Raw genomic sequence first — 21,346 nt, forward strand, 5'->3', positions numbered from 1 at the left:
TTTCCAACCTCTCCACTCTTTAAAAATTGACATTTCAAATAAAAGGCAGGTGGAGATAGGAGTCCGGGTTTTCTGTGCCTAGTGATGAATGAATGATGGTAAGTGGCAGTTGTGTGGGAGGAATGAGGCCCTATTTATGGAGGGTGACCCCAAACCATTTTGGGACTAGGGAATCAAGATCCCCTTAAACCCCCAGTGAAATCCTTGAATTCCAGTTTCATCGTTTCAAAGTGGATGGATACTGTTTTTGAAATACTGCCAGCCACATTACACACATTATTTAATTTTGACTAGGCAGTACTCCAGTAGTGGTGGCCCTGTTTTACAGATGATGAGATTTGGGCCCAGAGAGGTTAAGTAACTTGTCCAGAGTCACATAGCTAATAATTACAGAACCAAAATTCAAACCGAATTGTTTCATTGTGTGAAGTGCTTTAGTACATAAATATGAAAGATATACTGATCCAGCTTTTCGGGTCTGTTTGTTGTTAGGTGTCTGGCCTCTGATAAGCCTATCCAGAGGTTACAAAATAAATCTGTGACCTAGTCACTGTCCTTGGTATTTGCTAAACTGAGAATGTAAAAGGACTACACAGACAGGAGAAGGAGACCCCCAGGCTTTGGGGTCGGGAAGTCCCAAGCTCAAGTCCTAGCTATGTTACCACACTGGGACCTGGGGCAAGAGCTTCAGGCTTCTCTTCTGTTAAAAGGGGATAATAATGCCTGTTCCATCAGGTTGCTTTGAAGATCAGATGATGTATTTTAAAATAAAAGTATTTAAAAACCCTGTAGTACTTTATAGATGACAATGTTATTGTAATATCTGTGAATATAGTAAGGTTAAAACAAGTCATTTTAAAGGAAAAGTGACAAGGATACATGAAACAGCTGGAAACATCACTAAACAAGTTGTGTTTTTTTGCGTGTTTTGTTTTATTTTACTTTGGTTTTTTTTATTGGTTTTATTTGGTTTTTTATTTGGTTTCATTTATTTTATTTTGGTTTTTTTGAGGGCCTAATCATGTATGGTCCATTGTGCTGGGCACTTAGGATTTTGAGAAGGCAACTTGCTGTGGAATAAGAGTAATCAGGAAGGTTTTACAGAAGAGCATGGCCTTGTGCAATAAAGATAATCATACTGATCTAGGTCTGGGCCATCTTCACATCTCACCAAGGGCTCCACCACTCCATCTCTCATTTATGCTTTACAACAGACCTTCCTTGTCTTCTTGTTACACATGAGGAAACTGAGTCTCCAGCATGAAGAAGGTGCTTCAGCCTGAGGCAGGACACCACCACCACAAGGGTGGACTTGTACAGTGAGCTGCTGGGACAGGCTCTCATCGAGGTTGTTGGCACTGGGTGATGTGCCGTACAGCCGGCCCCCTAGGAAACACATGCCCTACTTAATTTTTCATCTTCTCAACAATCCTGAAGGTAAGGATGGTGGCTCCCATTTCACAGAGAAGACAACTGAAGACTGAGAAGGTAAAGTGCCTTGCCTGAAATTGCCTGGCTAGTGCGTGAAAAAGCTAGGACACCACCCTGGGGGCCTTTCTGACCTTAGGCCCTGCATCATCCAGGAGAGGCAGTTGTTCAAGTTCCATATGAATGGCGATATTCTCTCCCACTTTATGTTCTTCTGCCTTTTCTTAGGCCATTTGGTTAGAGTGTACCCCACCACTCCCTATCCACGCACTCCCCATAAGCAGGCCAGGCGAGGGCTTCTTCATTTCAGAGATCCCATTTCATGCTCTGCCTGGCTGGCCTTAAACCCTAGCATCAAGTTGGCGTGAATGACCGACTGACACATGGCTGAATGGGTAAATGAACGAACGAATGAATGAATGAAGGTGTGTCCGATGCATAGACAATCAGGAAAGGAAAAATAGCCCATTGAAGAAATAGCTCCATGCTGCCCTGGGTTAAAAATCTCTGGACTCGTTAATAAGAGTCAGTGCTTATTACCTTGTGAGGAGTGGATTTGGCCTGACCTGTGAGGGGCTGGTACCACTTCCCTCTCTCATCAAGCTTCTGTTTCTGTTTAAAGCACCCTGGGAAATTCCAGCGGTATTTTCAGGGGTCCTCTGAACTGGTGGGCTTAGATTTTTAATTTTGCGGAGCAGGAAGGAGCAAATCAGTGACTCCTGGCTCCAAAGAGAAACCATGACGTTTATCAACTGCTTGGCAGCTCAGTGACCTCTGGGGCCCAAGGAAGGAAAGAGAATGTCACTCTCCCCTCTGCGTGCATCCAAGATTTCAGGAGGGAATAGAGAGTTGAGAATACCTGAAGAGTTGCCTTTCCTCTTCTTGTCCTTTCCACTTTTCCTCTTTTTTCTCTTTCCTTCCTTCCTAGGAGGCCACCAGCTCCATGCTGTTCTTTGTTATGTGCTCATATGTATGCGCATGCATTTGAGCACATTTTGTATGTGCCGTATAGTGGAAAGAACATCGGCACGTGGAACCAGATTCAGATCCTTTCTCTGACAAACACCAGTTGTAAGAACAGGGGCAAACTATTTAATCTCTTTAGCCTCAGTTTCTTCATCTGTCAAATGGGTATGATATTCTGTAAAAAATTCTCCCCCCTGGGAATTTTAATGGGGTCCGGGCCAACCAACAAACTACTGAAGGGCTTAATTCTTCTAGGAGGTGTTTAACAAACATCTGTTAAATTACAGTTGTTCAGTATGTTTGTTGATTGAAACTGCGTGTCAGAATAATAAGATGCGTTGGGTAACTGAGTGGTGTTGTTCAACAGGGTTCATTGTGTAGCTCCACTGCTTCTAAGCCAGAGGACTTTGGAAAAGCTATTTTACCTCTCTGATCCTCAATTTCCTTCTCTCCATAGGAGTGTCGTGGGGATTACATTATATGGTACTCATTAATGAGTTGGGCATGGGAGAAACACACCAGCTAGTAGCTATCACGTTGTTGTCCTAAGAGTTCATAAGGTGAGGGACGCAGAGCATGTACCCCAATCCCTGGCCCATGCAGGCCCCATCAACCTAGTGGTGGCTTGGCCCATCAGGAGGAGAGTTAGCCTAAGAGGACATGCATGAACCCAGCGCAGTCGTTTAGCATAAAATTTGGATTAACACACTATTATGATGTAAGAGCCATATTCTCTATCTTTCAAAATTAAAACAGCTGCTGAGAAGTCAGACTTAAGGGAGACCTAATGGCAACAACCATGTCAATGTGCCTCTCTCACAGAGGTTTGAAGACTAAATTTTCTTTGAACCAAACAAAGCAAAGCATTTTGTGGGTGTGATAATGCTCTGATTCGGGAAGGTGCTGCATCCTCTTGAAATAAGATGTCCTTGCTGGCAGTCGGTCTGGACCTATCCCCTTTCCTTGATGGTCTAGTTGCTGGTCTCAGACGTGCTACCTCAGCCATGGGATAGGGAGCCTGTGGTCAAGGCCAGTGCCCTGGGCAGATGGAAGGGAACATGGCCATGTAGGCGCCAAGTAAATATTTCTATTTTTTTTCCTTGTTAATCTTCTCACAACACTCTGTTATATGTGGTGATGGCCCCATTATATAGATGAAGAAACTGAGGTTAGGTTAGATTTAAATAACCTGCCCTGGGTCCTCTGAGCAAGAATGAAAGATAAAAAGCCAAAGCCCAAGCAATCTGACTCTTGCTGCTTCTACTCAGTCCTGCTGTTCCCCCAAAACAAGTGGACACAGGACCACACGGGTCTCTCAGAAGCTACCCAGATAACGTTGCTGCTTTGATCTTCACTGGAGAGGCAACAGGACAGACTGAAGAAGTAACATGTGCCTTGGAAGTGTCCACATTTGCAGATAGATTTTCTGACTGTGAAATACATTCTAGAGTGAATTTTTTGTCAAAATAATTATCCTTACATTGTTTTTCATAATAATAATAATCATAAATACCAGGCATTTATTATATACCAAACGTTATCCCAAGTGTTTATACATATTTTGACTCATTTAATCACCATAACAAACCAGTGAAGTCCATGATACTACTTTTTGTATACATACTATTGAAGTATGAGATTTCTAGGGCAAAGTGCACTCACCCTAAGTGCACAGCAAGATTAGTAACCCATGTGACCACCAGATTGAGAAACAAGATATTACCAGTCCCCCTAAAAGCCCCTCTTGTGTCGTTTTGTAATCATTCGCCATCTGACCCAAAGATAGCCATCATCCCAAGGGTTAGTACTATTTTAATCTCATGGAACCAATGAGGAAACTGAGGCACAGGGGGGTTAAAAGGTGTGCACAGGGAGCACAGTTATTACTGGCAGAGTTGGGAATTTAGACTTGGGCAGTGTGGCTCCAGAGAATGTGCTCATATCCCTGAGACATAGTTAGGAAAAGAACACTAGATTGGTGGTGGTTTCAGTTTTAATAGCACAAAATCATAATAGTGCAGTCTTAACAGCTTCTACCTTTGGTCTGAAAATCAGTTTAAATTCTTACAGTCTTGGAACCATAATCCTTTTTATTGGCATAACTTTCAAATTACAAGGATAGAAACTCACTTTCCGTAGCGTCCCATTTATTGCTCACTTACTGTAGTCAGGTACAGTGTTAAATTCTTTCCATGCATTATATCACTTAACCCTCACAATACAGCTGTGCAGTAGATAGTATTATCCCCATTTTATAGATAAGAAAATTGAGACTCTGAAGTAAAGAGTTTATTGGAAGTTACACAGTCATGGAGGCAAGGCTTGAATCTGGCTGTTTCATTCCAGAGCCCACAGTTTTAACTGCCATGTTAACTCCTATCTTACTATCTGTGTCAACTGTGAATTAATTCTACACTAATTAATCATGAAAATTTTACATGATTATTATTGCCATCATTATTCTTACTCTCTTACACTTCCTTGAGCAAACTCCATTTTGCTTACTTTGGGCTTCTGTTGTCTATTTGGGCTTACGTTGACATCTGCTTCCAGGCTGGCCTCCCAGCAGAGTGAATCCAGCCACAATATTCCATTCATTCTCTAGTTAATAAGCATTTGTCCTGTGTCAGGCACTGTGCTGGGCACTGGAGAGGCAGAGACAAATATACCCTCCTGGCTCTGCCCTGATGATGATCCTACTGGAGGGACGATAGAAAAGATGTCCTGCATGCTGGCACATTTACTCCGTGCATGCTGCCTCACTGACCTCCATCCTAGAAAGGGAGCCCAGAGCTCAGCTGAGGAGACTGATATTGGAGCTGGGCCCCTGTTGCTCCAGCTTTCCTCCCCATCTAGCTCCCAGCCTCTTCAGCCAGGGGAGCATCACATGCTTCTGACCACTCTTTGAATCCACTGGATTACACTGCCATTGCAAACCCTTGCTCTTTATCTTATGGGCTGGTTCTGAGTCCTCCGTTTTGTCATTAGCTGCCCAGTCCCCTCCCTGGACAGGCAGAGTCACCCCCTTCTGGGGGGGGGGCATGGGTATTGGTGTAGTTTGAACTAGTATTGCTGTTTTATATGTTAGGGGAGGAAATTCATTGTTTTCATATGACCAGTTTTAGAAAGTAAGGCTCAATAAAGTCTTGGTTGCAGGGGAAACACCAAAGGTAGATGATTCTCAGACTCCATTTTTGTGTAGAGAAGTATATCAGGATCTCTAGGGGCATTGGACTTTTATGTTTATCCTAAGAGGGCATAAGTGGAAAAAGCAAAGTTAAAAAAAAAAAATCCTGGGCTAGATGAAAGAAGCAGGAAGTCAAACTCAGTGTAAATCTGAATGTGCCAGGGACAAATTACCTTGCTGTGTGGCGTTCATTTACCATCCGTGCATTGTTAATTCTTTACTATCTATTGTGATTTTATTCCATGTTCTGGACACAGTAGTAATGTGTTTATCAACTTCATTGGGATGCAATTTATGTACAAACCATCCATTTAAAGCATACGATTTAATGAATTTTGATAGTTGCATACATTCATGAAAACCACTGCCACCACAATAAAGATAGAACGTTTCCCCCACTCTCAAAAAAATTGTTCTTTTTTTATTTAACAAAATAAAGCTCACTTATATTCAGCTTCTCATGTGCCAGGCACCACTGTACTACTTAAAAATGTTAACCCATTTAATCCTCATCACAAGTCTGTGAGGGAGGCACTGTTGTCTGCCCCTATAAAGGACAACGGTAGGGCATAGAGAGATGGAGTGAAATGTCCAAGTTTGCACACCTGGTAAGTGTTAGAACTCACAGACTGGCTTCCAGATCCTGTGCTCTTTACCTCTCAGCTCTACTGCCTCTCATTCATTCATTCATTCATTCATTCATTCATTCAGGAATTGCCAACTGTGAGCCAGGTGTTGGGGTTAGGAGCTCATGGTACAGAGATAGGTCTTACTACCCCCAAGAAGCCCACAGACTAGGGGAGGAATCAAATACCTAAAGAAATAACTCTCAGTTGGCATGTTATTCTGGTTGTGGGAATGACAGGGGAGCACAAGGAAAGGCAGACTTAGCTGAGGCCTCCTGAAGTAAGGTTGACTAAACTTGGCTGAGTTCTCAGGAACCATCAAAGGAGAGGGGACAGACAGGCAAGCAGGAGAGCCACTGTTGGTTCAATGTCTGTGAGTGTGTTCTGGGCATCATGCTAACTCTACGTAGGTTTGCTTAGCTTATCCTCACAGCAACTCTGTGAGGGGGTACTGTCTTGATCCCCATTCCATAGATGAAAATCTGGAGGATTTATGAGGTTGAGCAAATTGCCTTAAAGCAGCACTCAAGGTGGGAGAAGGGGTGCAAATCTTAGGTGAAGAAGCCTGTATTCAAGCCCATAACCTCTCAGCTGCCCTGACCACCCCCATACAACGATGCTTCCCTTCCCTGTCCTGAAAGGCTGGGGTCAGGCTAAAGTCTGCCTGTGACAAAGCATAAAGAGAAAAGACATTTTTGATTAACAATATTTATGGGAAGATGCCATTTTTGTGTGTTTCTCTGTGCAAGAAATGCCATTTGGAAAGTCGGTGTGCATGTCAGTATTTTTTTTTTTTATTCATTCTGAGAAAAAGCCTATAGAGTCTGGTGGGGGGAGGGTTTGCAGCTGGCAGGAGCTTTGGCATATGTTGTAACTAAAATGAGAGGGAATGTGTTGGTGGGACAAGCTACCGGAGAGCTGTCTCGGTGTGCTGCGGTACTAGTAAGTGTTTTAATTGGGTAGGGTTTTTGGAGGACTATTTTGACATCTGCTCGTGTCTTTGCTGATTTTTCTTCACTTAGAGTAGGAAACACAAGCTGTGGATAAAATGACTTTAAAATAATTGGAAGTAAAGATATCTCCCTCAAAGTCGAATTTGAGAGGGACACTTTTTAAGAAGTGGAAAGTAAATTCCACTTCTAGGAATCCATCCTAAAGAACAAGGCTTTATGCCTACAAATTTCATGACAATATTATATATAAAAATTTCTTTAAAACTGGAAATAACAGCCAACAGGATGGGCTCAGTTAAGTTTGTTTCCATGAAATGGAACACTTTGTGGCAATTAGTAATGACCTTTACAAAGTTTTTAATGAAATGGAGCATTTGTATATTGTAATAAATGAGGAAATCAGAAAGAAATATTAAGAATTATTTCAACTGTATTTTTAAAAGTAGGGATTGGGGTTGCAAGGTTATGGAGGGAAACATCAAAACATTGTCTCCTCAGAACATAAAGACTTCTAACTCTGGGAAATGAACTAGGGGTGGTGGAGGGGGAGGAGGGCGGGGGGTGGGGGTGAATGGGTGACAGGCACTGAGGGGGACACTTGACGGGATGAGCACTGGGTGTTATTCTGTATGTTGGTAAATTGAACACCAATAAAAATTAATTTATTAAAAAACAAAACAAAACATTGTCTCCAGATGGAGGGATGAAAATAACTATAATTTCTTTCTTTGAATATTTTGTCCATCCCTTTTTTATTTTTAACAAGCATATGTGATTTTTAGGATACAAAAGGCAAGTGTTACTTTGTGGAAGAGAAAGCTGGCCCCGAGAGGGTTCCTATAGCTTCATGCCTTCAGGTATTTGTTCTCAGGTCTGAGCTATTGGATTTGGGATGTCTTCAGAAATAGTTGGGCTTTTGAGTCAGAGTGGGTTCACAAGTCAGCTCTGCTCTTCACTAGTGATGTGATTTGAGGCAGCCTATTCGACATCACGAGGCCTTATTTTCTCATCCCTACCCATGGGGATGGTCCTGTCTCCCTCGTAGTGTGGTTGCGATTAAATGAGCTGGCACTCAGTCATGGTCCAGCTTCCTCCTCCACCAACACCTCCCACCGCCACCCCCCCATTGGAAGGCTTTTGTGGGGTTGGGCTTTTGTTTTTGGGGGAGGCTGATTGGCCTTTCTTCGTTGCCTCTGTTTCCTCAAGCCTTTCAGGGATCAGGCACCATCCGGCCGAGCTGGCCTCCCATTCTCTCCTTGGGAACACTGAGCTTCAAGAAGGCGCTTGAGTCTCCGCCAGCCCCTTTGGAAGAGGCCTTGCTGCCAGGAGGGCAGCATTGTCCTATAAGAGGAAACTGTGCCGCCCCAGCTCCTGCCTGGAGCCTGGTGCTTTGGCATTTCGGTTACTAAGGGGACCCTGGCCTGCTAAGTCAGAAAAAAAGGGCCAGGTTTTTTCCTCTTCTTTAGCCTGCTACCATTGTTGAAAAAGTAAACACTCCACGCAGCTTAACCGGCAAGTCCTCCAGCCAGGAGTGGGAAGAAATCAAAAGCCTGTTCCAGCCCAGGCCATGGAGAGCCCACAAGGGCTGGTCTGTGCTGCTGGGGCCTCACTGGGAACACAGAAACAACACCCGATTCTGGTCCAGAATCAACATCCCTCTTACTGGGCCTTTCAGCCTCTGAGGCTTCTCTCCAGTGGCCAGGCCCCCTGCCCTCCTGTTTGGGGCTATTTAGAAGGTCAGCCGAGGCAGAATAGGCAACTCTGGGGTGCAGCGGCCATCCAGTCCTGGAGTCCCCTGCTGAGTTATGGTGTTCCTTATGGCCCTTTCTCCACTTCCATCTCTGGTGTCTCGGCTTTTGAGGTGAGAGCCCATTAGCTACTGAGAAGGGGCCAGAGGGCTTTTGCCCTTTGGCCATTGGCACTGCAGCTTTCAGACTTGCTGTGACTGATGTGTGAATTATAAAAGTAAAAATAGGGCAGCCCCGGTGGCGCAGTGGTTTGGTGCCGCCTGCGGCCCGGGGCATGATCCTGGAGACCCTGGATCGAGTCCCACGTCGGGCTCTCTGCATGGAGCCTGCTTCTCCCTCTGCCTGTGTCTCTGCCTCTCATTCTCTCTTTGTGTCTCTATGAATAAATAAATAAAATCTTAAAAAAAAAGTAAAAATAATAGCTACTGTTTATAAATCCTGTGTGTCTCGCACTGTGTGCCTGTTGCTTCTCTCATCTTCACAGCAGCCCAGGGGATAGGGGGTAAGGATGGTGATGGTCGCAGTTATCTTACCAGTTTCACAAAGTCACCGAAGAGTAGCCACGTAACCTGAGGTGAGCCACTTCACCTCTCCGAGCCTGTGTCTTATTCCTGCAATGGGAATGGTGATACTTAGTCTCCAGCTAAGTGGTTGAATCTGAAAGGATCTATGTGAACTCTGCCTGGTGATGTGAGTGACAAGGATAGTTGTTAAGTCTGTTTGTGTGACTTCCTGCCAGCACACTGCTAAGTGTTTAACTGACTGGGCTGAGACATGAGGCAGCAAAAGAGCCCTGGACAGTTCACCAGGAGTCTTACGGATCTCATCTGAAAAGTAGGGATTGTGCTTTGTGAAACACTAGTGATCTGTATTATGATTGAGGCTATTTGCTGATAGCTTTTTACCCTGTAAATAAGGCAGCCCATTAATGTGAGTGTTGGGGTTTGGAGGACAAAATACGCGTGTAAGGAGGCAACCTTATCCCTTCTGTGCAGCTCTCAGCCCATAGTGAGCACTTAAGAAATGTTGATGAAGGGGTTGAGAGGTTTGTGGGCCAGCCCCTGGTGGCTTGGAAAACTCAGTAACAAAAGGAGTTTGAAGCTCCTAGGTGTGTTCAGTGGGAGGGACCCAGGAATCTGCCACCTGGGACCATTTCAACCATAGGAGGCTTATGGCCAGCTCAGCTCCACCTTCCTGCTGGGAGGAATCGCAAAATGTTTTGTCCTAGAGACTGCCGTTTGAGAGAACAAGCATCAGCCAGTATTACTAAGCCCTTACCAAGAGCCTATCATTTTGTCGGGTGCTGGTTATCATGCAGTGGAGAGCCAAACGGGTGAGCCCCTGAAGGAGCCCACACCCCAACAGAGGAAAGCAGGCAGGCAGAGCGGTGCTGGGGCTCAGTGACAAGGGCTATATATGGAGGTCAGTCTCACTGAGAGTGCCTGATGACAAGGAGGCTGATGGTGCAATGCCATGGGAACATGGCTGTAGAGGCGGCCAGTGCTGTTACCTCTGCCCCTTACCTCACCTCTCTGAGCCTCCTTTTTCTCTAGGTATATAAAATGAGTGTAATAACATGCAGTTTGCAGATTTGGTAAGAATGAAATGAGACACAGTACAAAACACCAGTAGGCTTCTAGTTTATATTATATTATTCTATAATTGTGTATTTCCAGGACATTGGCTTTAGCAACCATCAGAATGATCCAGCCACAACTCTAGGCTGGCTATCCACTTCTTTTAGATGAATTAGGAAAAGGCATCTCCTTCCTCCCACCGTTACCACCCTTGACCCAGGCACGTGGCTTAGCAGATCTCAGCCCCATCTGGATGGCTGGGTGTCCTTGGGCAGTGCACATCTGTACGGTCATATGCAGCACCTCAGAGGGCAGCTAAAATTGATCCCTTATATATGGAAGGTGATCATATGTCTCACTGTATGTCTTTTGCCCTGGCATAGTATGTTGTCTTTCACACCCACAAGTATTCCAGTTTTGACCACAAATTGTAAGGTCTTTCTAATTATCTGGGGTCAACTGGGATAAAAATAACAGTTCTGAAGTTCTAGACTCTAAAGGAATGAGCTTTGGAATTTGAGAGGAGAAGAGGTTTGAATGAGGTTGGGAGTGGTGGGTGAGCAGGAGAAAAATGGAGGTGGATTCCAGTAGTGGGTAAATAGTGTGATTAAAAATTAAAAACTCGGGATCCCTGGGTGGCGCAGAGGTTTGGCGCCTGCCTTTGGCCCAGGGCGCGATCCTGGAGACCCGGGATCGAATCCCACGTCGGGCTCCCGGTGCATGGAGCCTGCTTCTCCCTCTGCCTGTGTCTCTGCCTCTCTCTCTCTCTCTGTGACTATCATAAAAAAAAAAAAATTTAAAATTAAAAACTCTGGCTACTCATACTTCTACAGACTTTGGAGAGTTGTTCCCAGATGGTGGACTCTTCCTTTCTCTATTATCTATGTATCCCTTCCTCCCCACACAGACATGTGCACCCAGTAAGCACATCTTTCTTACTCTCTCCATTAAAGTGCCAGTAGAATAATGACACATGGCCAAAGCCTCTGAGCTTTGATTCACTCGCTGGGTTTTTCTATGGAAAATGGGACCAAACTGAAAGTGTGACCTTCTTACTTAATGTTTAAGGGCAATGTTAAGATGTTAACGTTGGCCATACACCATATTCCATACCCAACAATGACAAGGTCCAAAAGAGAGATGCAAAATAGCTTTTGGTACATGAGAGGGGATGGATTGAAAATGGGTGTCATAAGGGCCTCGCTGAACTTTGGACTGCTGCTTCTACTGTTTAAAAAAAAGAAAATATAAGAAAAAAATAACATTGGAGTGTGAGGATCTCTTTTCCTAGCTGTGTGACCTGACCATGGTAACTTAGCTTCATCTCTGTGAAACCCTTTCCATTCCTGGGACTTGGGGATGACTATAAAGCTCATAGAGTTTTTGTGACAGTTAAAAAATGTGAAGACATGTAAGAAATGTGAACCACCTAGCACTGGGCCTGCCACAGAATGAACCTGTCACTGTTCTTCCTTATGCCCCTTTCCCAGAGAGGGCCAGTAGAAGTATCTGTAGCCTCATGGTGTTTCAGTGATTTTTTTTTTCTTTTGGAATTTTTTTCTTCGCAGAAAGTCAGAAACATGGCCCTGGATGATGTCGTGATCCTCAACGTGGACACCAACACCCTGGAAACTCCCTTCGATGACCTCCAGAGCCTCCCAAATGATGTGGTGGGTAATGAGCTCTTGAGTTGTGACTCCTGTGAGATGGGGGAGGGGACGTGGATGTGATTTTAGAGAAGGGAAAGGAGAGGAGGTGGCTGTGGTTGTCCTGTGGTCTCAGAACTGCGGTTTCTATCTACTGTCTCTGCCCTCTTTGCCTTAGTGAAGAAAGCTGGAGGGTGGTTCATTTTTTTAGTCTTTTTTTTGCTCTTATAACTTGCATCTAGAGGGCTGAGAAGCAATTCCAGGGTCTAGTCAGCTCCTCTTCCTGTGGGAGCCGGGGTGTCTTGCCATCCCTCTCCAGCACATTTCCATGTCCAGAGACTCAGACAGCTTCCCCTGGGCTTCCCACTGCAGAGGTTCCGGGAGGCTTTCCATATGAATGATGTGGGGCACTCCACATCTACATTTCTCTTCTGGACCATCATCAAGCAGCTGTTTTCCCATGTGGTATCTGCTGACAATTCTCTGAAGATGGCTCCATGTCCCATAAATCTTTGTTACCCTGGATCTAGCCACATAGCAGGCTAGATCCTTTAGCAAAAGCAACTGGCTGCCACATTTGCCGCGTGAACACCTGACCACACACCAGTCTCAGTATTGCTACTCGGGCTGCCTCCTGGACAGCTGTTTGAAGTAGACCCAGTCTCCCCCTTGTCATTATGAATGAGGAGGATTGGGGCTCACTGGGAAATATGGTTTTGATGTTTCTGGCTTGACCTCCATGGCTCTGTCTGCTAGAAGATCTGTAAAGTTATCCTGACTTCCAAACTGAAAGGAGTAGATGTTGCTGGCCATGTGTACTGACGTGGAATTGAGTCTGTGTTGCTGGGTTTCTGCCATGGCAGGTGGAGCTCCATTACTGCCAGGAGTCCCCGTGGCAGTTTGGGGTTAGCTATCTGGAAGAGGTTGCTGTTTGTTGATAAATGGTTTGCAATGGGATTTCAAACCCCTCCACTTTTAACTCAGTATAAGATTTGGGGGAGTCATTTGTGCTATATAAAGATGTTCCCATTTGTAGCCTAATTAAACAATGGCTGCCATTAACTGGCTTCCTCCAAGCTGAGCACTGTGCTAAGAGCTCATTATTGGCCTCTCATTTCCTCTTCACACGGCTGTGAGGAAGGTATTTTCCTAATTCCCACTTCACGCTCAGAGCTAGAAAGAAGAGGAGCCAGGAGGCAAACCCAACTCCAGAGAGCCACCAGGCTCCATTGCCTCTTGAGGGGCCTGCTCCATTCAGGGATCACATTCAGTAAGCATCAGAGCCCAGTGGAGTAGGTGCTTTCTCCTCTCCCTATTGCAGGGGAGGAAAAGGCCTCCAAGAGCACATGACCATACAACTGGCTGAGGCAGAGCTGAGATTCAACAACACCAAAGCCCAGTCTGCCTCTTCTTCTTGTACAGTGCCCTCCCTTCTGAGGCAGAGAGATGGCAAACGCAGGGAAAATGAAAGGACCAGATACTGTGAGGCTTACTGCTCATGTCAGGACATGGTATGGGCTTGGGATCTTAGGGCCTACTGACCGTAGTTTTAGTTCTACTGGTCCAAAGAATATGTAGTTTCCACCCTGGTTCCCTTTAGGTGGAAGAACTTTTCCTTTAAGCCATGAGCACCAGAGGTATGGACCCAAAGCTCCCAAGTGAATATGGTAAGAGAGTCTAGGAATAGCCAGGAGCCCCAGGGCAGCCCAGGATGAGTAACTGGTGGCTAAGAAACCATGGAGTAGGTAGACTGGTCCTATCTGCAGTGCTCTGACCCACTGCTGGGCATTAAGCAGCAAAGATGAAGCAGATCTAGTCCTTTCCTTCAAAGAGCAAAGTAGAGGGAAATGGATATGTAAATTACATCTATATCATGATATAGCATAATAGAGGCCACAAGGAAAGTAGGAATCAGGCACAGAAGGGCCTGGGGATGACAAAATTTAGGAGACAGGTAATAGAGGCTTCCTGAAGATGGCACAAAGATGCTTTTTAATTTTTTTTTTTTTAGAGGGAAAGAGTATGCGCCCATGTGCGAGCATACATATGCAAGTGGGTGAGAGAGGGGGAAGGGGGGGGGATCTTAAGCAGGCTCAGTTTCACAACCCTGAGATCTTGACCTGAGCTGAATCAAGAGTTGAACCGTTTAACTGCCTGAGCCACCCAGGCATCCCCCTCAAGATGCTTTTTAAATGATCAATAAAGTGGTCTCAGGAAACCAAAGGAACGAGGGGCAAGTTATTTTTTTTCTGAGCTCAGTCCCCCATTTTGGAAGGTGGGGTATGAGCCCTGTATTGAGGATTGCTGTAGCAAATAAATGAGATGATTATGTTCCTCAAATGCTTGGGGCAGTGCTCACGCGTTGTTAGTGTTCAATAAATGGTACCTGCATTTGTTCTTAATAAAGTCATTGTTAGTAATTATAGCCAGAGTTAGAGGACGTTAGTTCCTTAACAGACCTCAGCCTGCATAAAAAGGACCTGTTCATTTGCAAATTGGTTTGAGGCAGGGTTGAGACGGTTCTTCAGTGGTATTCTAGCGTGGGACTCTAGAACCATTAAAAACTCCAAAGATACAGTAATGGAGAGGGAATGTGGTCTGTAAGATATTTGTGTCTCAGTGGAATGCAGAGATTTGATTCTCTAAGGCTGTGTGAACTTGAGAGAAGAAATCACGTCCTGTGCATCTTCGTGTCCCCTGCATTCAGCACAGGGCCAGGTACCTTCAGGGTATCATCATATCCTGTGAGTTGACCTCACAATTTCCCCTTTCTTAGAGCTGCTTGTTTATGGCATCTGATAGATTCTGCTTCTTAAACTATTTGTCAGATCCTGTATTCTGTCTTCCTTACACCCACCTAATCCAGGCTCTTATTTTTCTCCTGCACTATTAGCAGCAGCCTCCCAACTTGGTCTTTCGTCTCCAGCCCTTCCTCCTCTTGCACCAGAGCGACCTTTCCAAAAATAAACCTAACTATGTTTCCCTCTTAAAACCACTCCATCAAGGAACATAATTAAAAAACTAAAAAAAAAAAAAAAAAAAAAAAAATTGAAAGACAAAATATCCTCCCCAAACTTCCCAGTGCCTATAGCTTAGAGGCAAATTCCTTTTGTTGACTTTGAAATCAGACAGATGTGTGTTTAAATTTTTTTTAAAAAAAAAATTTTTTTTTATAAATTAATTTTTATTGGTGTTCAATTTACCAACATACAGAATAACACCCAGTGCTCATCCCGTCAAGTGTCCCCCTCCGTGCCCGTCACCCATTCACCCCCACCCCCCGCCCTCCTCCCCTTCCACCACCCCTAGTTCATTTCCCAGAGTTAGAAGTCTTTATGTTCTGTGTCCCTTTCTGATATCTCCCACACATTTCTTCTCCCTTCCCTTATATTCCCCTTCACTATTATTCATATTCCCCAAATGAGTGAGAACATACACTGTTTGTCCTTCTCCGATTGACTTACTTCACTCAGCATAATACCCTCCAGTTCCATCCACGTCGAAGCAAATGGTGGGTATTTGTTGTTTCTAATGGCTGAGTAATATTCCATTGTATACATAGACCACATCTTCTTCATCCATTCATCTTTCGATGGGCACCGAGGCTCCTTCCACAGTTTGGCTATTGTGGACATGGCTGCTAGAAACATCGGGGTGCAGGTGCCCCGGCGTTTCATTGCATCTGAATCTTCGGGGTAAATCCCTAACAGTGCAATTGCTGGGTCGTAGGGCAGGTCTATTTTTAATTCTTTGAGGAACCTCCACACAGTTTTCCAGAGTGGCTGCACCAGTTCACATTCCCACCAACAGTGTAAGAGGGTTCCCTTTTCTCCGCATCCTCTCCAACATTTGTTGTTTCCTGCCTTATTAATTTTCCCCATTCTCACTGGTGTGAGGTGGTATCTCATTGTGGTTTTGATTTGTATTTCCCTGATGGCAAGTGATGCAGAGCATTTTCTCATGTGCATGTTGGCCATGTCTATGTCTTCCTCTGTGAGATTTCTCTTCATGTCTTTTGCCCATTTCATGATTGGATTGTTTGTTTCTTTGGTGTTGAGTTTAATAAGTTCTTTATAGATTTTGGAAACTAGCCCTTTATCTGATATGTTATTTGCAAATATCTTCTCCCATTCTGTAGGTTGTCTTTGAGTTTTGTTGACTGTATCCTTTGCTGTGCAAAAGCTTCTTATCTTGATGAAGTCCCAATAGTTCATTTTTGCTTTTGTTTCTTTTGCTTTCATGGATGTATCTTGCAAGAAGTTACTGTGGCCAAGTTCAAAAAGGGTGTTGCCTGTGTTCTCCTCTAGGATTTTGATGGAGTCTTGTCTCACATTTAAATCTTTCATCCATTTTGAGTTTATCTTTGTGTATGGTGCAAGAGAGTGGTCTAGTTTCATTCTTCTGCATGTGGATGACCAATTTTCCCAGCACCATTTATTGAAGAGACTGTCTTTCTTCCAGTGGATCGTCTTTCCTCCTTTGTCGAATATTAGTTGACCATAAAGTTCAGGGTCCATTTCTGGATTCTCTATTCTGTTCCATTGGTCAGATGTGTGTTTAAATCCCGGCTTCTTCACTTATTAGCCTTGTGATCTCAGTCAAAATTACTTAAGCTCTCTGAGCCTTAGTTTCCTCATAGGTTGTTGTGGGAATTGAATGTAGTGTGTGTAATATATGTAAAACACATATCCTGTGAGTATGATGGGTGGTAGTTGTAATGATTTATGGATGTAAATGATGATGAGCATTGCATTCAGTGTCTGCCTTCATGTTCTGACCCTCCTATTGTTTTCCATAGCTTTAGCTCATTACCCTCCCAGCCCCAAACCCTATTTATAGGCATGTAGAACTGTTACTAGTTCTCCAAACCTTGCATATTATTTTATAGCTTCAAACTTTGCATGTAGTGTTTCTTTTTTCCCAAATATCCTATCCTACCAATCAGTCTCTTACTCATTCTTTAAAATTTACTCTAAATGTGAAGCTGTAAAAACCTTCCCTGGGCCACCTGGCTGGCTCAGTCAGTAGAGCATGTAGCTCTTAATATCAGGATCATGAGTTCATATCCCACGTTGGGTGTGTAGCCTATTTAAAAATAGTAAATAAATAAATACAAGCCCTTCTCTTACCTCTCCAAGTAATTTAACTATATCTCTGTGTCTTCAGAGCTCCTTGTATTGATTGTGTAATTTTACTTATCACCCAGGAATATAGTTTATTACACATTTCTTCCTTTCCCTTTAAATTGTGAGTTCTGTGAGGGCAGGAATTAAGTTTTATTCATCTTTGTTTCACAGAGATGTAGCAGCCACTGAATAGATAGATGGAAGAGTGGAAGGGACATATGGATTGGGTTATTTTGGTAGATGAAATCTTGCAAAACATGGCATCCATGCTGGAAATTTTATTAAAAGAGGTCTTTGTTCTGCGTCTAGCCATGGAATAATTGGAACTGGCTTTATCCTCCCACTATTAACAACTAGAACTCTAGACAAATATAAAAGCAACAGTTTTCACATGTTAGACAACAGGCAGTTCAGGACTTTGATTCCTGAGAGAAAGGAAGCATGTGAGGTAAGGCCTACCATCCCCCTGGCTTTTTGCCTTGAGGCATTTCTTGACCATGGTGCCAGGAGGGGGATCCCCGACAAAGCACAGCAGTCTTACTGAGTTGAAGGGTCAGAGATCTGAGGGAGAGGTGGTTTAGATTTGTGGGTCAGAGTACCAGACTGGAAGCTACTCATCAAAAGAGCTCCGGAAATCTGAATTAGGTCCTCTTGACTAGTGTGCTGAAGACTGACCTGCCCGTGTGTAGGATGGAGCTCACACAGTCAAGGAAACATTCAAATTCTGAGCAGCAATATGTTTTTATTGAAGTTTAAATACACAAAGTACACCTAACATTGACGTTCAGTGTGATGAGTTCTTATCCAATACCAGTAACTGGTGCTCAGATTAAAAAACAATAACAAAACCTGGAATCAAAATTTCACTGATAGGATTAAGAGGATATTAGACACCACCACGTAAAAGATCAGTGAACTTGAAAACATAGGTATAAAAAGTAGCCAGTATGAAGCAGGGAAAGGAAAAGACTGGAAAAGGTTAATGGATCCTCAAGGACCTACAGCACAGTATCAAGAGGACTAAAATACATATCATCCTGGAGGGAGAGGAAGGTAGGGAAAGATAGAAAAAAATATTTTAAAATTATAGCTTTCTTTTTTTAACTTGTGGTGAAAATCGTAAACTCAAGATACCACAAGCATAGTGCATCCAGACAAAACCACACAAAAGCCCAGAATGATAACTATGTAAAACCAGTGACAAATGGGAAGGCTTAAAATTAGCTGGAGAAAAAAAGACACATCATATAAAAGAAAGAAGTAATGACTGAAGACTTCTAGAAGAAGCTACTTAAGCCAGGAGATAATAGAATGACATTTTTAAAGTAATGAAGGGAAATTTTTGTCAACCTAGAAATCTATATCCTTCAATAGGATGAAAATATCCTTTAAGAATGAAGACAAAATTAGGACCTGTTCAGACCAAAAGGCCGGGGCGGGGGCGGGGGGCGGCGGGGGGCAGGGGGCAGAAAATCATTGTCCGCACACACTACATTTCTTGTTTCTTCGGAAAGAAGAAAAATTAAACCATAAGAAACTTGAACAATAAAGGAGGGAAGAGTGCCAGAAATAGTTAATATATAGGTAAATATAAGAGACTTCTTTTCTCATGTTTAGTTTCTATAAAAGGCAACTGAGTATTTACAGTAAAAATAATGCCAGTGTATTGTGTGTTGTAACATGGGTAGAAGATGTATGGCAACAGCACAGAAGACAGGGTGGGGATGGAGAAAGGAAGTATACTGTTTTAAGATTCTTAAATTCTCTGTAAACTGGTATATTATTTGAAGGTAGACTATTAAATTAAAGATGTGAGTCATAGAGGAGCCACTAAGGGGGAAAAAATGTAGCTAATAGGCCAATATTAAAGATCCAAAACATTTGGGGGTAGAGGGAAAGCTAAAGGGACCAAACACAGATGGAAGGAATAGAAAAGTTAGCAAGATGATAGACTTACCCAACCATGTGGATTTATTACATCAAACGTATGTTGTCTAAATACTCTAATTACAGGAGAGTAATAAATTACTTAAATAATCAGGACCCAATTATATGCTGCCCACAAGAATTTCATTTTAAAGAGTCAGATGGATGAAAAGTTAAAGGATGAAAAAGATACACAGTGAAACACCAACCACAAGAGAGTGGATGGGGGCTGAGAGGCAAATCTTCCTCATAGAGGAATTCCAATAGTATCTATAGATACTTCCCTCTCTAAGAGAAGGAGCTTAATCCTCCTCACCCCACCCCCTGCAACACACACACACACTTGAGTGTGGGCTGGGATTCCAAGAAATAGAGTATGTTAAAGGGGAAAAGTGTAACTCACAAGGACAAATGTCAAAGACTACTTCAACCAAGTGATCAAGTTTAACGTCACCAGGGATGTTGTGTGGCTATCACGTAACCTTGATACGATGAGGATACATGATCTCTCTGGTGTTCTTTCCAAAAATCCAGTCAAATCATTACAAAAGCTTCAATTACACTCAAATTGAGGGACATTCTATAACATACATGATGAGTACTTTTCAAACTTGTCAGGGTCATAAAAAAAACTAGGGAAGACTGAGGCACTGTCACAGACCAGAGGAAACTAAAGAGAAATGACAAACTGAACGCAAAGTGAAATTTTGGATTGGATACTGGGATAGGAAAAGGACATTGATGGAAAAATTGGTGAATCACAATAAAGTTTGGAATTGAGTTAATAATGTACTAGTGTTGGACTCTTAGTTTTGACAGATGCGCTGTGGTAATAGAAGATCTCTTAGGTGAAACAACCTGAGTGTGGAGTATATGGGCACACTCTCAGTAGTGTCTTTGCAACTTTTCTAAAAGTCTAAAAATATTCCAAAATAAAAAGGATATTAAAAAAAAAAAAAAGGAAAGAGAAAAGGCAAATAAGGGAATAATTATAAAGAACTTGAGGCCTGGGGGCCCGGGGCTGCTTCTGGCCTGGCGGCAGCATGGAAAAAAAAAAAAAAAAAAAGAATAAGAAAAAGAAGAACTTGAGGCCTATAATTTTGATAAATTAGGGACGCCTGGGTGGCTCAGTGGTTGAGCATCTGCCTTTGGCCCAGGGCGTGATCCTGGAGTCCCGGAATCGAGTCCCGCATTGGGCTCCCTGCAAGGAGCCTGCTTCTCCCTTTGCCTGTGTCTCTGCTTCTCTCTCTGTCTCTCATGAATAAATAAATAAAATCTTTTTAAAAAATGTTTGATAAGTTAGGTAAAATAAACAAAATTTGAAATATACAAATTACAGACAGTTATAATAAGACAGAAAATGGAAAAATAACACTATTAAGTAAATTTGAATTTACAATTAAAACTTTCCCACAGAGAAAATTCCAGTTCCAGATAGTTTCATTAATTCTATATGCATTTAAGGGAGAACAGATACCATCTTAAACTAACTTTTTGAGAAAATAACAGGGGAAAAAAAGAAAAGGGAAAGAAACACCTCCCATCCAGCTTTCTGAGGTTAGCATTACTCTGACATGAAAACCAAATGAAAAATTTACAAGAAAACTACTGGCCAATATACCTCATATATAGAAATGAAAAATCTTAAATAAAATATTAACAAATTAATCAAGTGTATAAAAAGACTAATACAGCATGACAAAATGACTACAGATTGGCTAAATATTTGAAAATCCATCAACCTAGTTTACCATGTCAACAGACTAAAAAAGAAAAATTGTATTGAAACATACAAAAAAACTATTTTAGGAAAAATCCACCTATCGTGATTAAGAGCTCTTCACAAACTAGGTAACTCATTGTGATCCAGAGCATCGAGAAGAAACCCACAGCTAATATCTTACTTAATGGTGAAAGAATAGAATGCTATTCCCCTCAGAATGAGAACCAAAAAAAGAATGTCTGCTCTTCCCATTTCTATTCAGCATTGTACTGGTGGTTCTAACCAATTCGCTTAAACAAGGAAAAGAAAAACCCTAAATATTAGAAAGGAGGAAGTAAAATTGCTTTTATTCAGACATAATCATATATATGGAAAATCCTAAGGAATATCATAAATGAATTTAGCAAGCATGCAGGATAAGGTCAGTATATGAGTCAAAT

The 21,346-nt window shown here is 42.8% G+C and overlaps 1 protein-coding gene across 7 annotated transcripts in view; it reads left to right on the forward strand.

The window, feature by feature from the left end:
• Window positions 1-21,346, forward strand: part of DENND1A (DENN domain containing 1A) — a 506,616-nt gene that overhangs the window by 309,903 nt on the left and 175,367 nt on the right. For all 7 annotated transcript variants that reach the window (XM_055337788.1, XM_055337761.1, XM_055337769.1 and 4 more), the window contains one exon: window positions 12,054-12,155. In XM_055337788.1, the coding sequence (XP_055193763.1) occupies window positions 12,054-12,155 (102 nt within the window). The remainder of the gene's footprint in view (window positions 1-12,053; window positions 12,156-21,346) is intronic.

Source organism: Nyctereutes procyonoides, unplaced genomic scaffold (genome assembly GCF_905146905.1).
Source record: "Nyctereutes procyonoides isolate TBG_1078 unplaced genomic scaffold, NYPRO_anot_genome, whole genome shotgun sequence".
In the NCBI taxonomy this organism is placed as follows: Eukaryota; Metazoa; Chordata; class Mammalia; order Carnivora; family Canidae; genus Nyctereutes; species Nyctereutes procyonoides.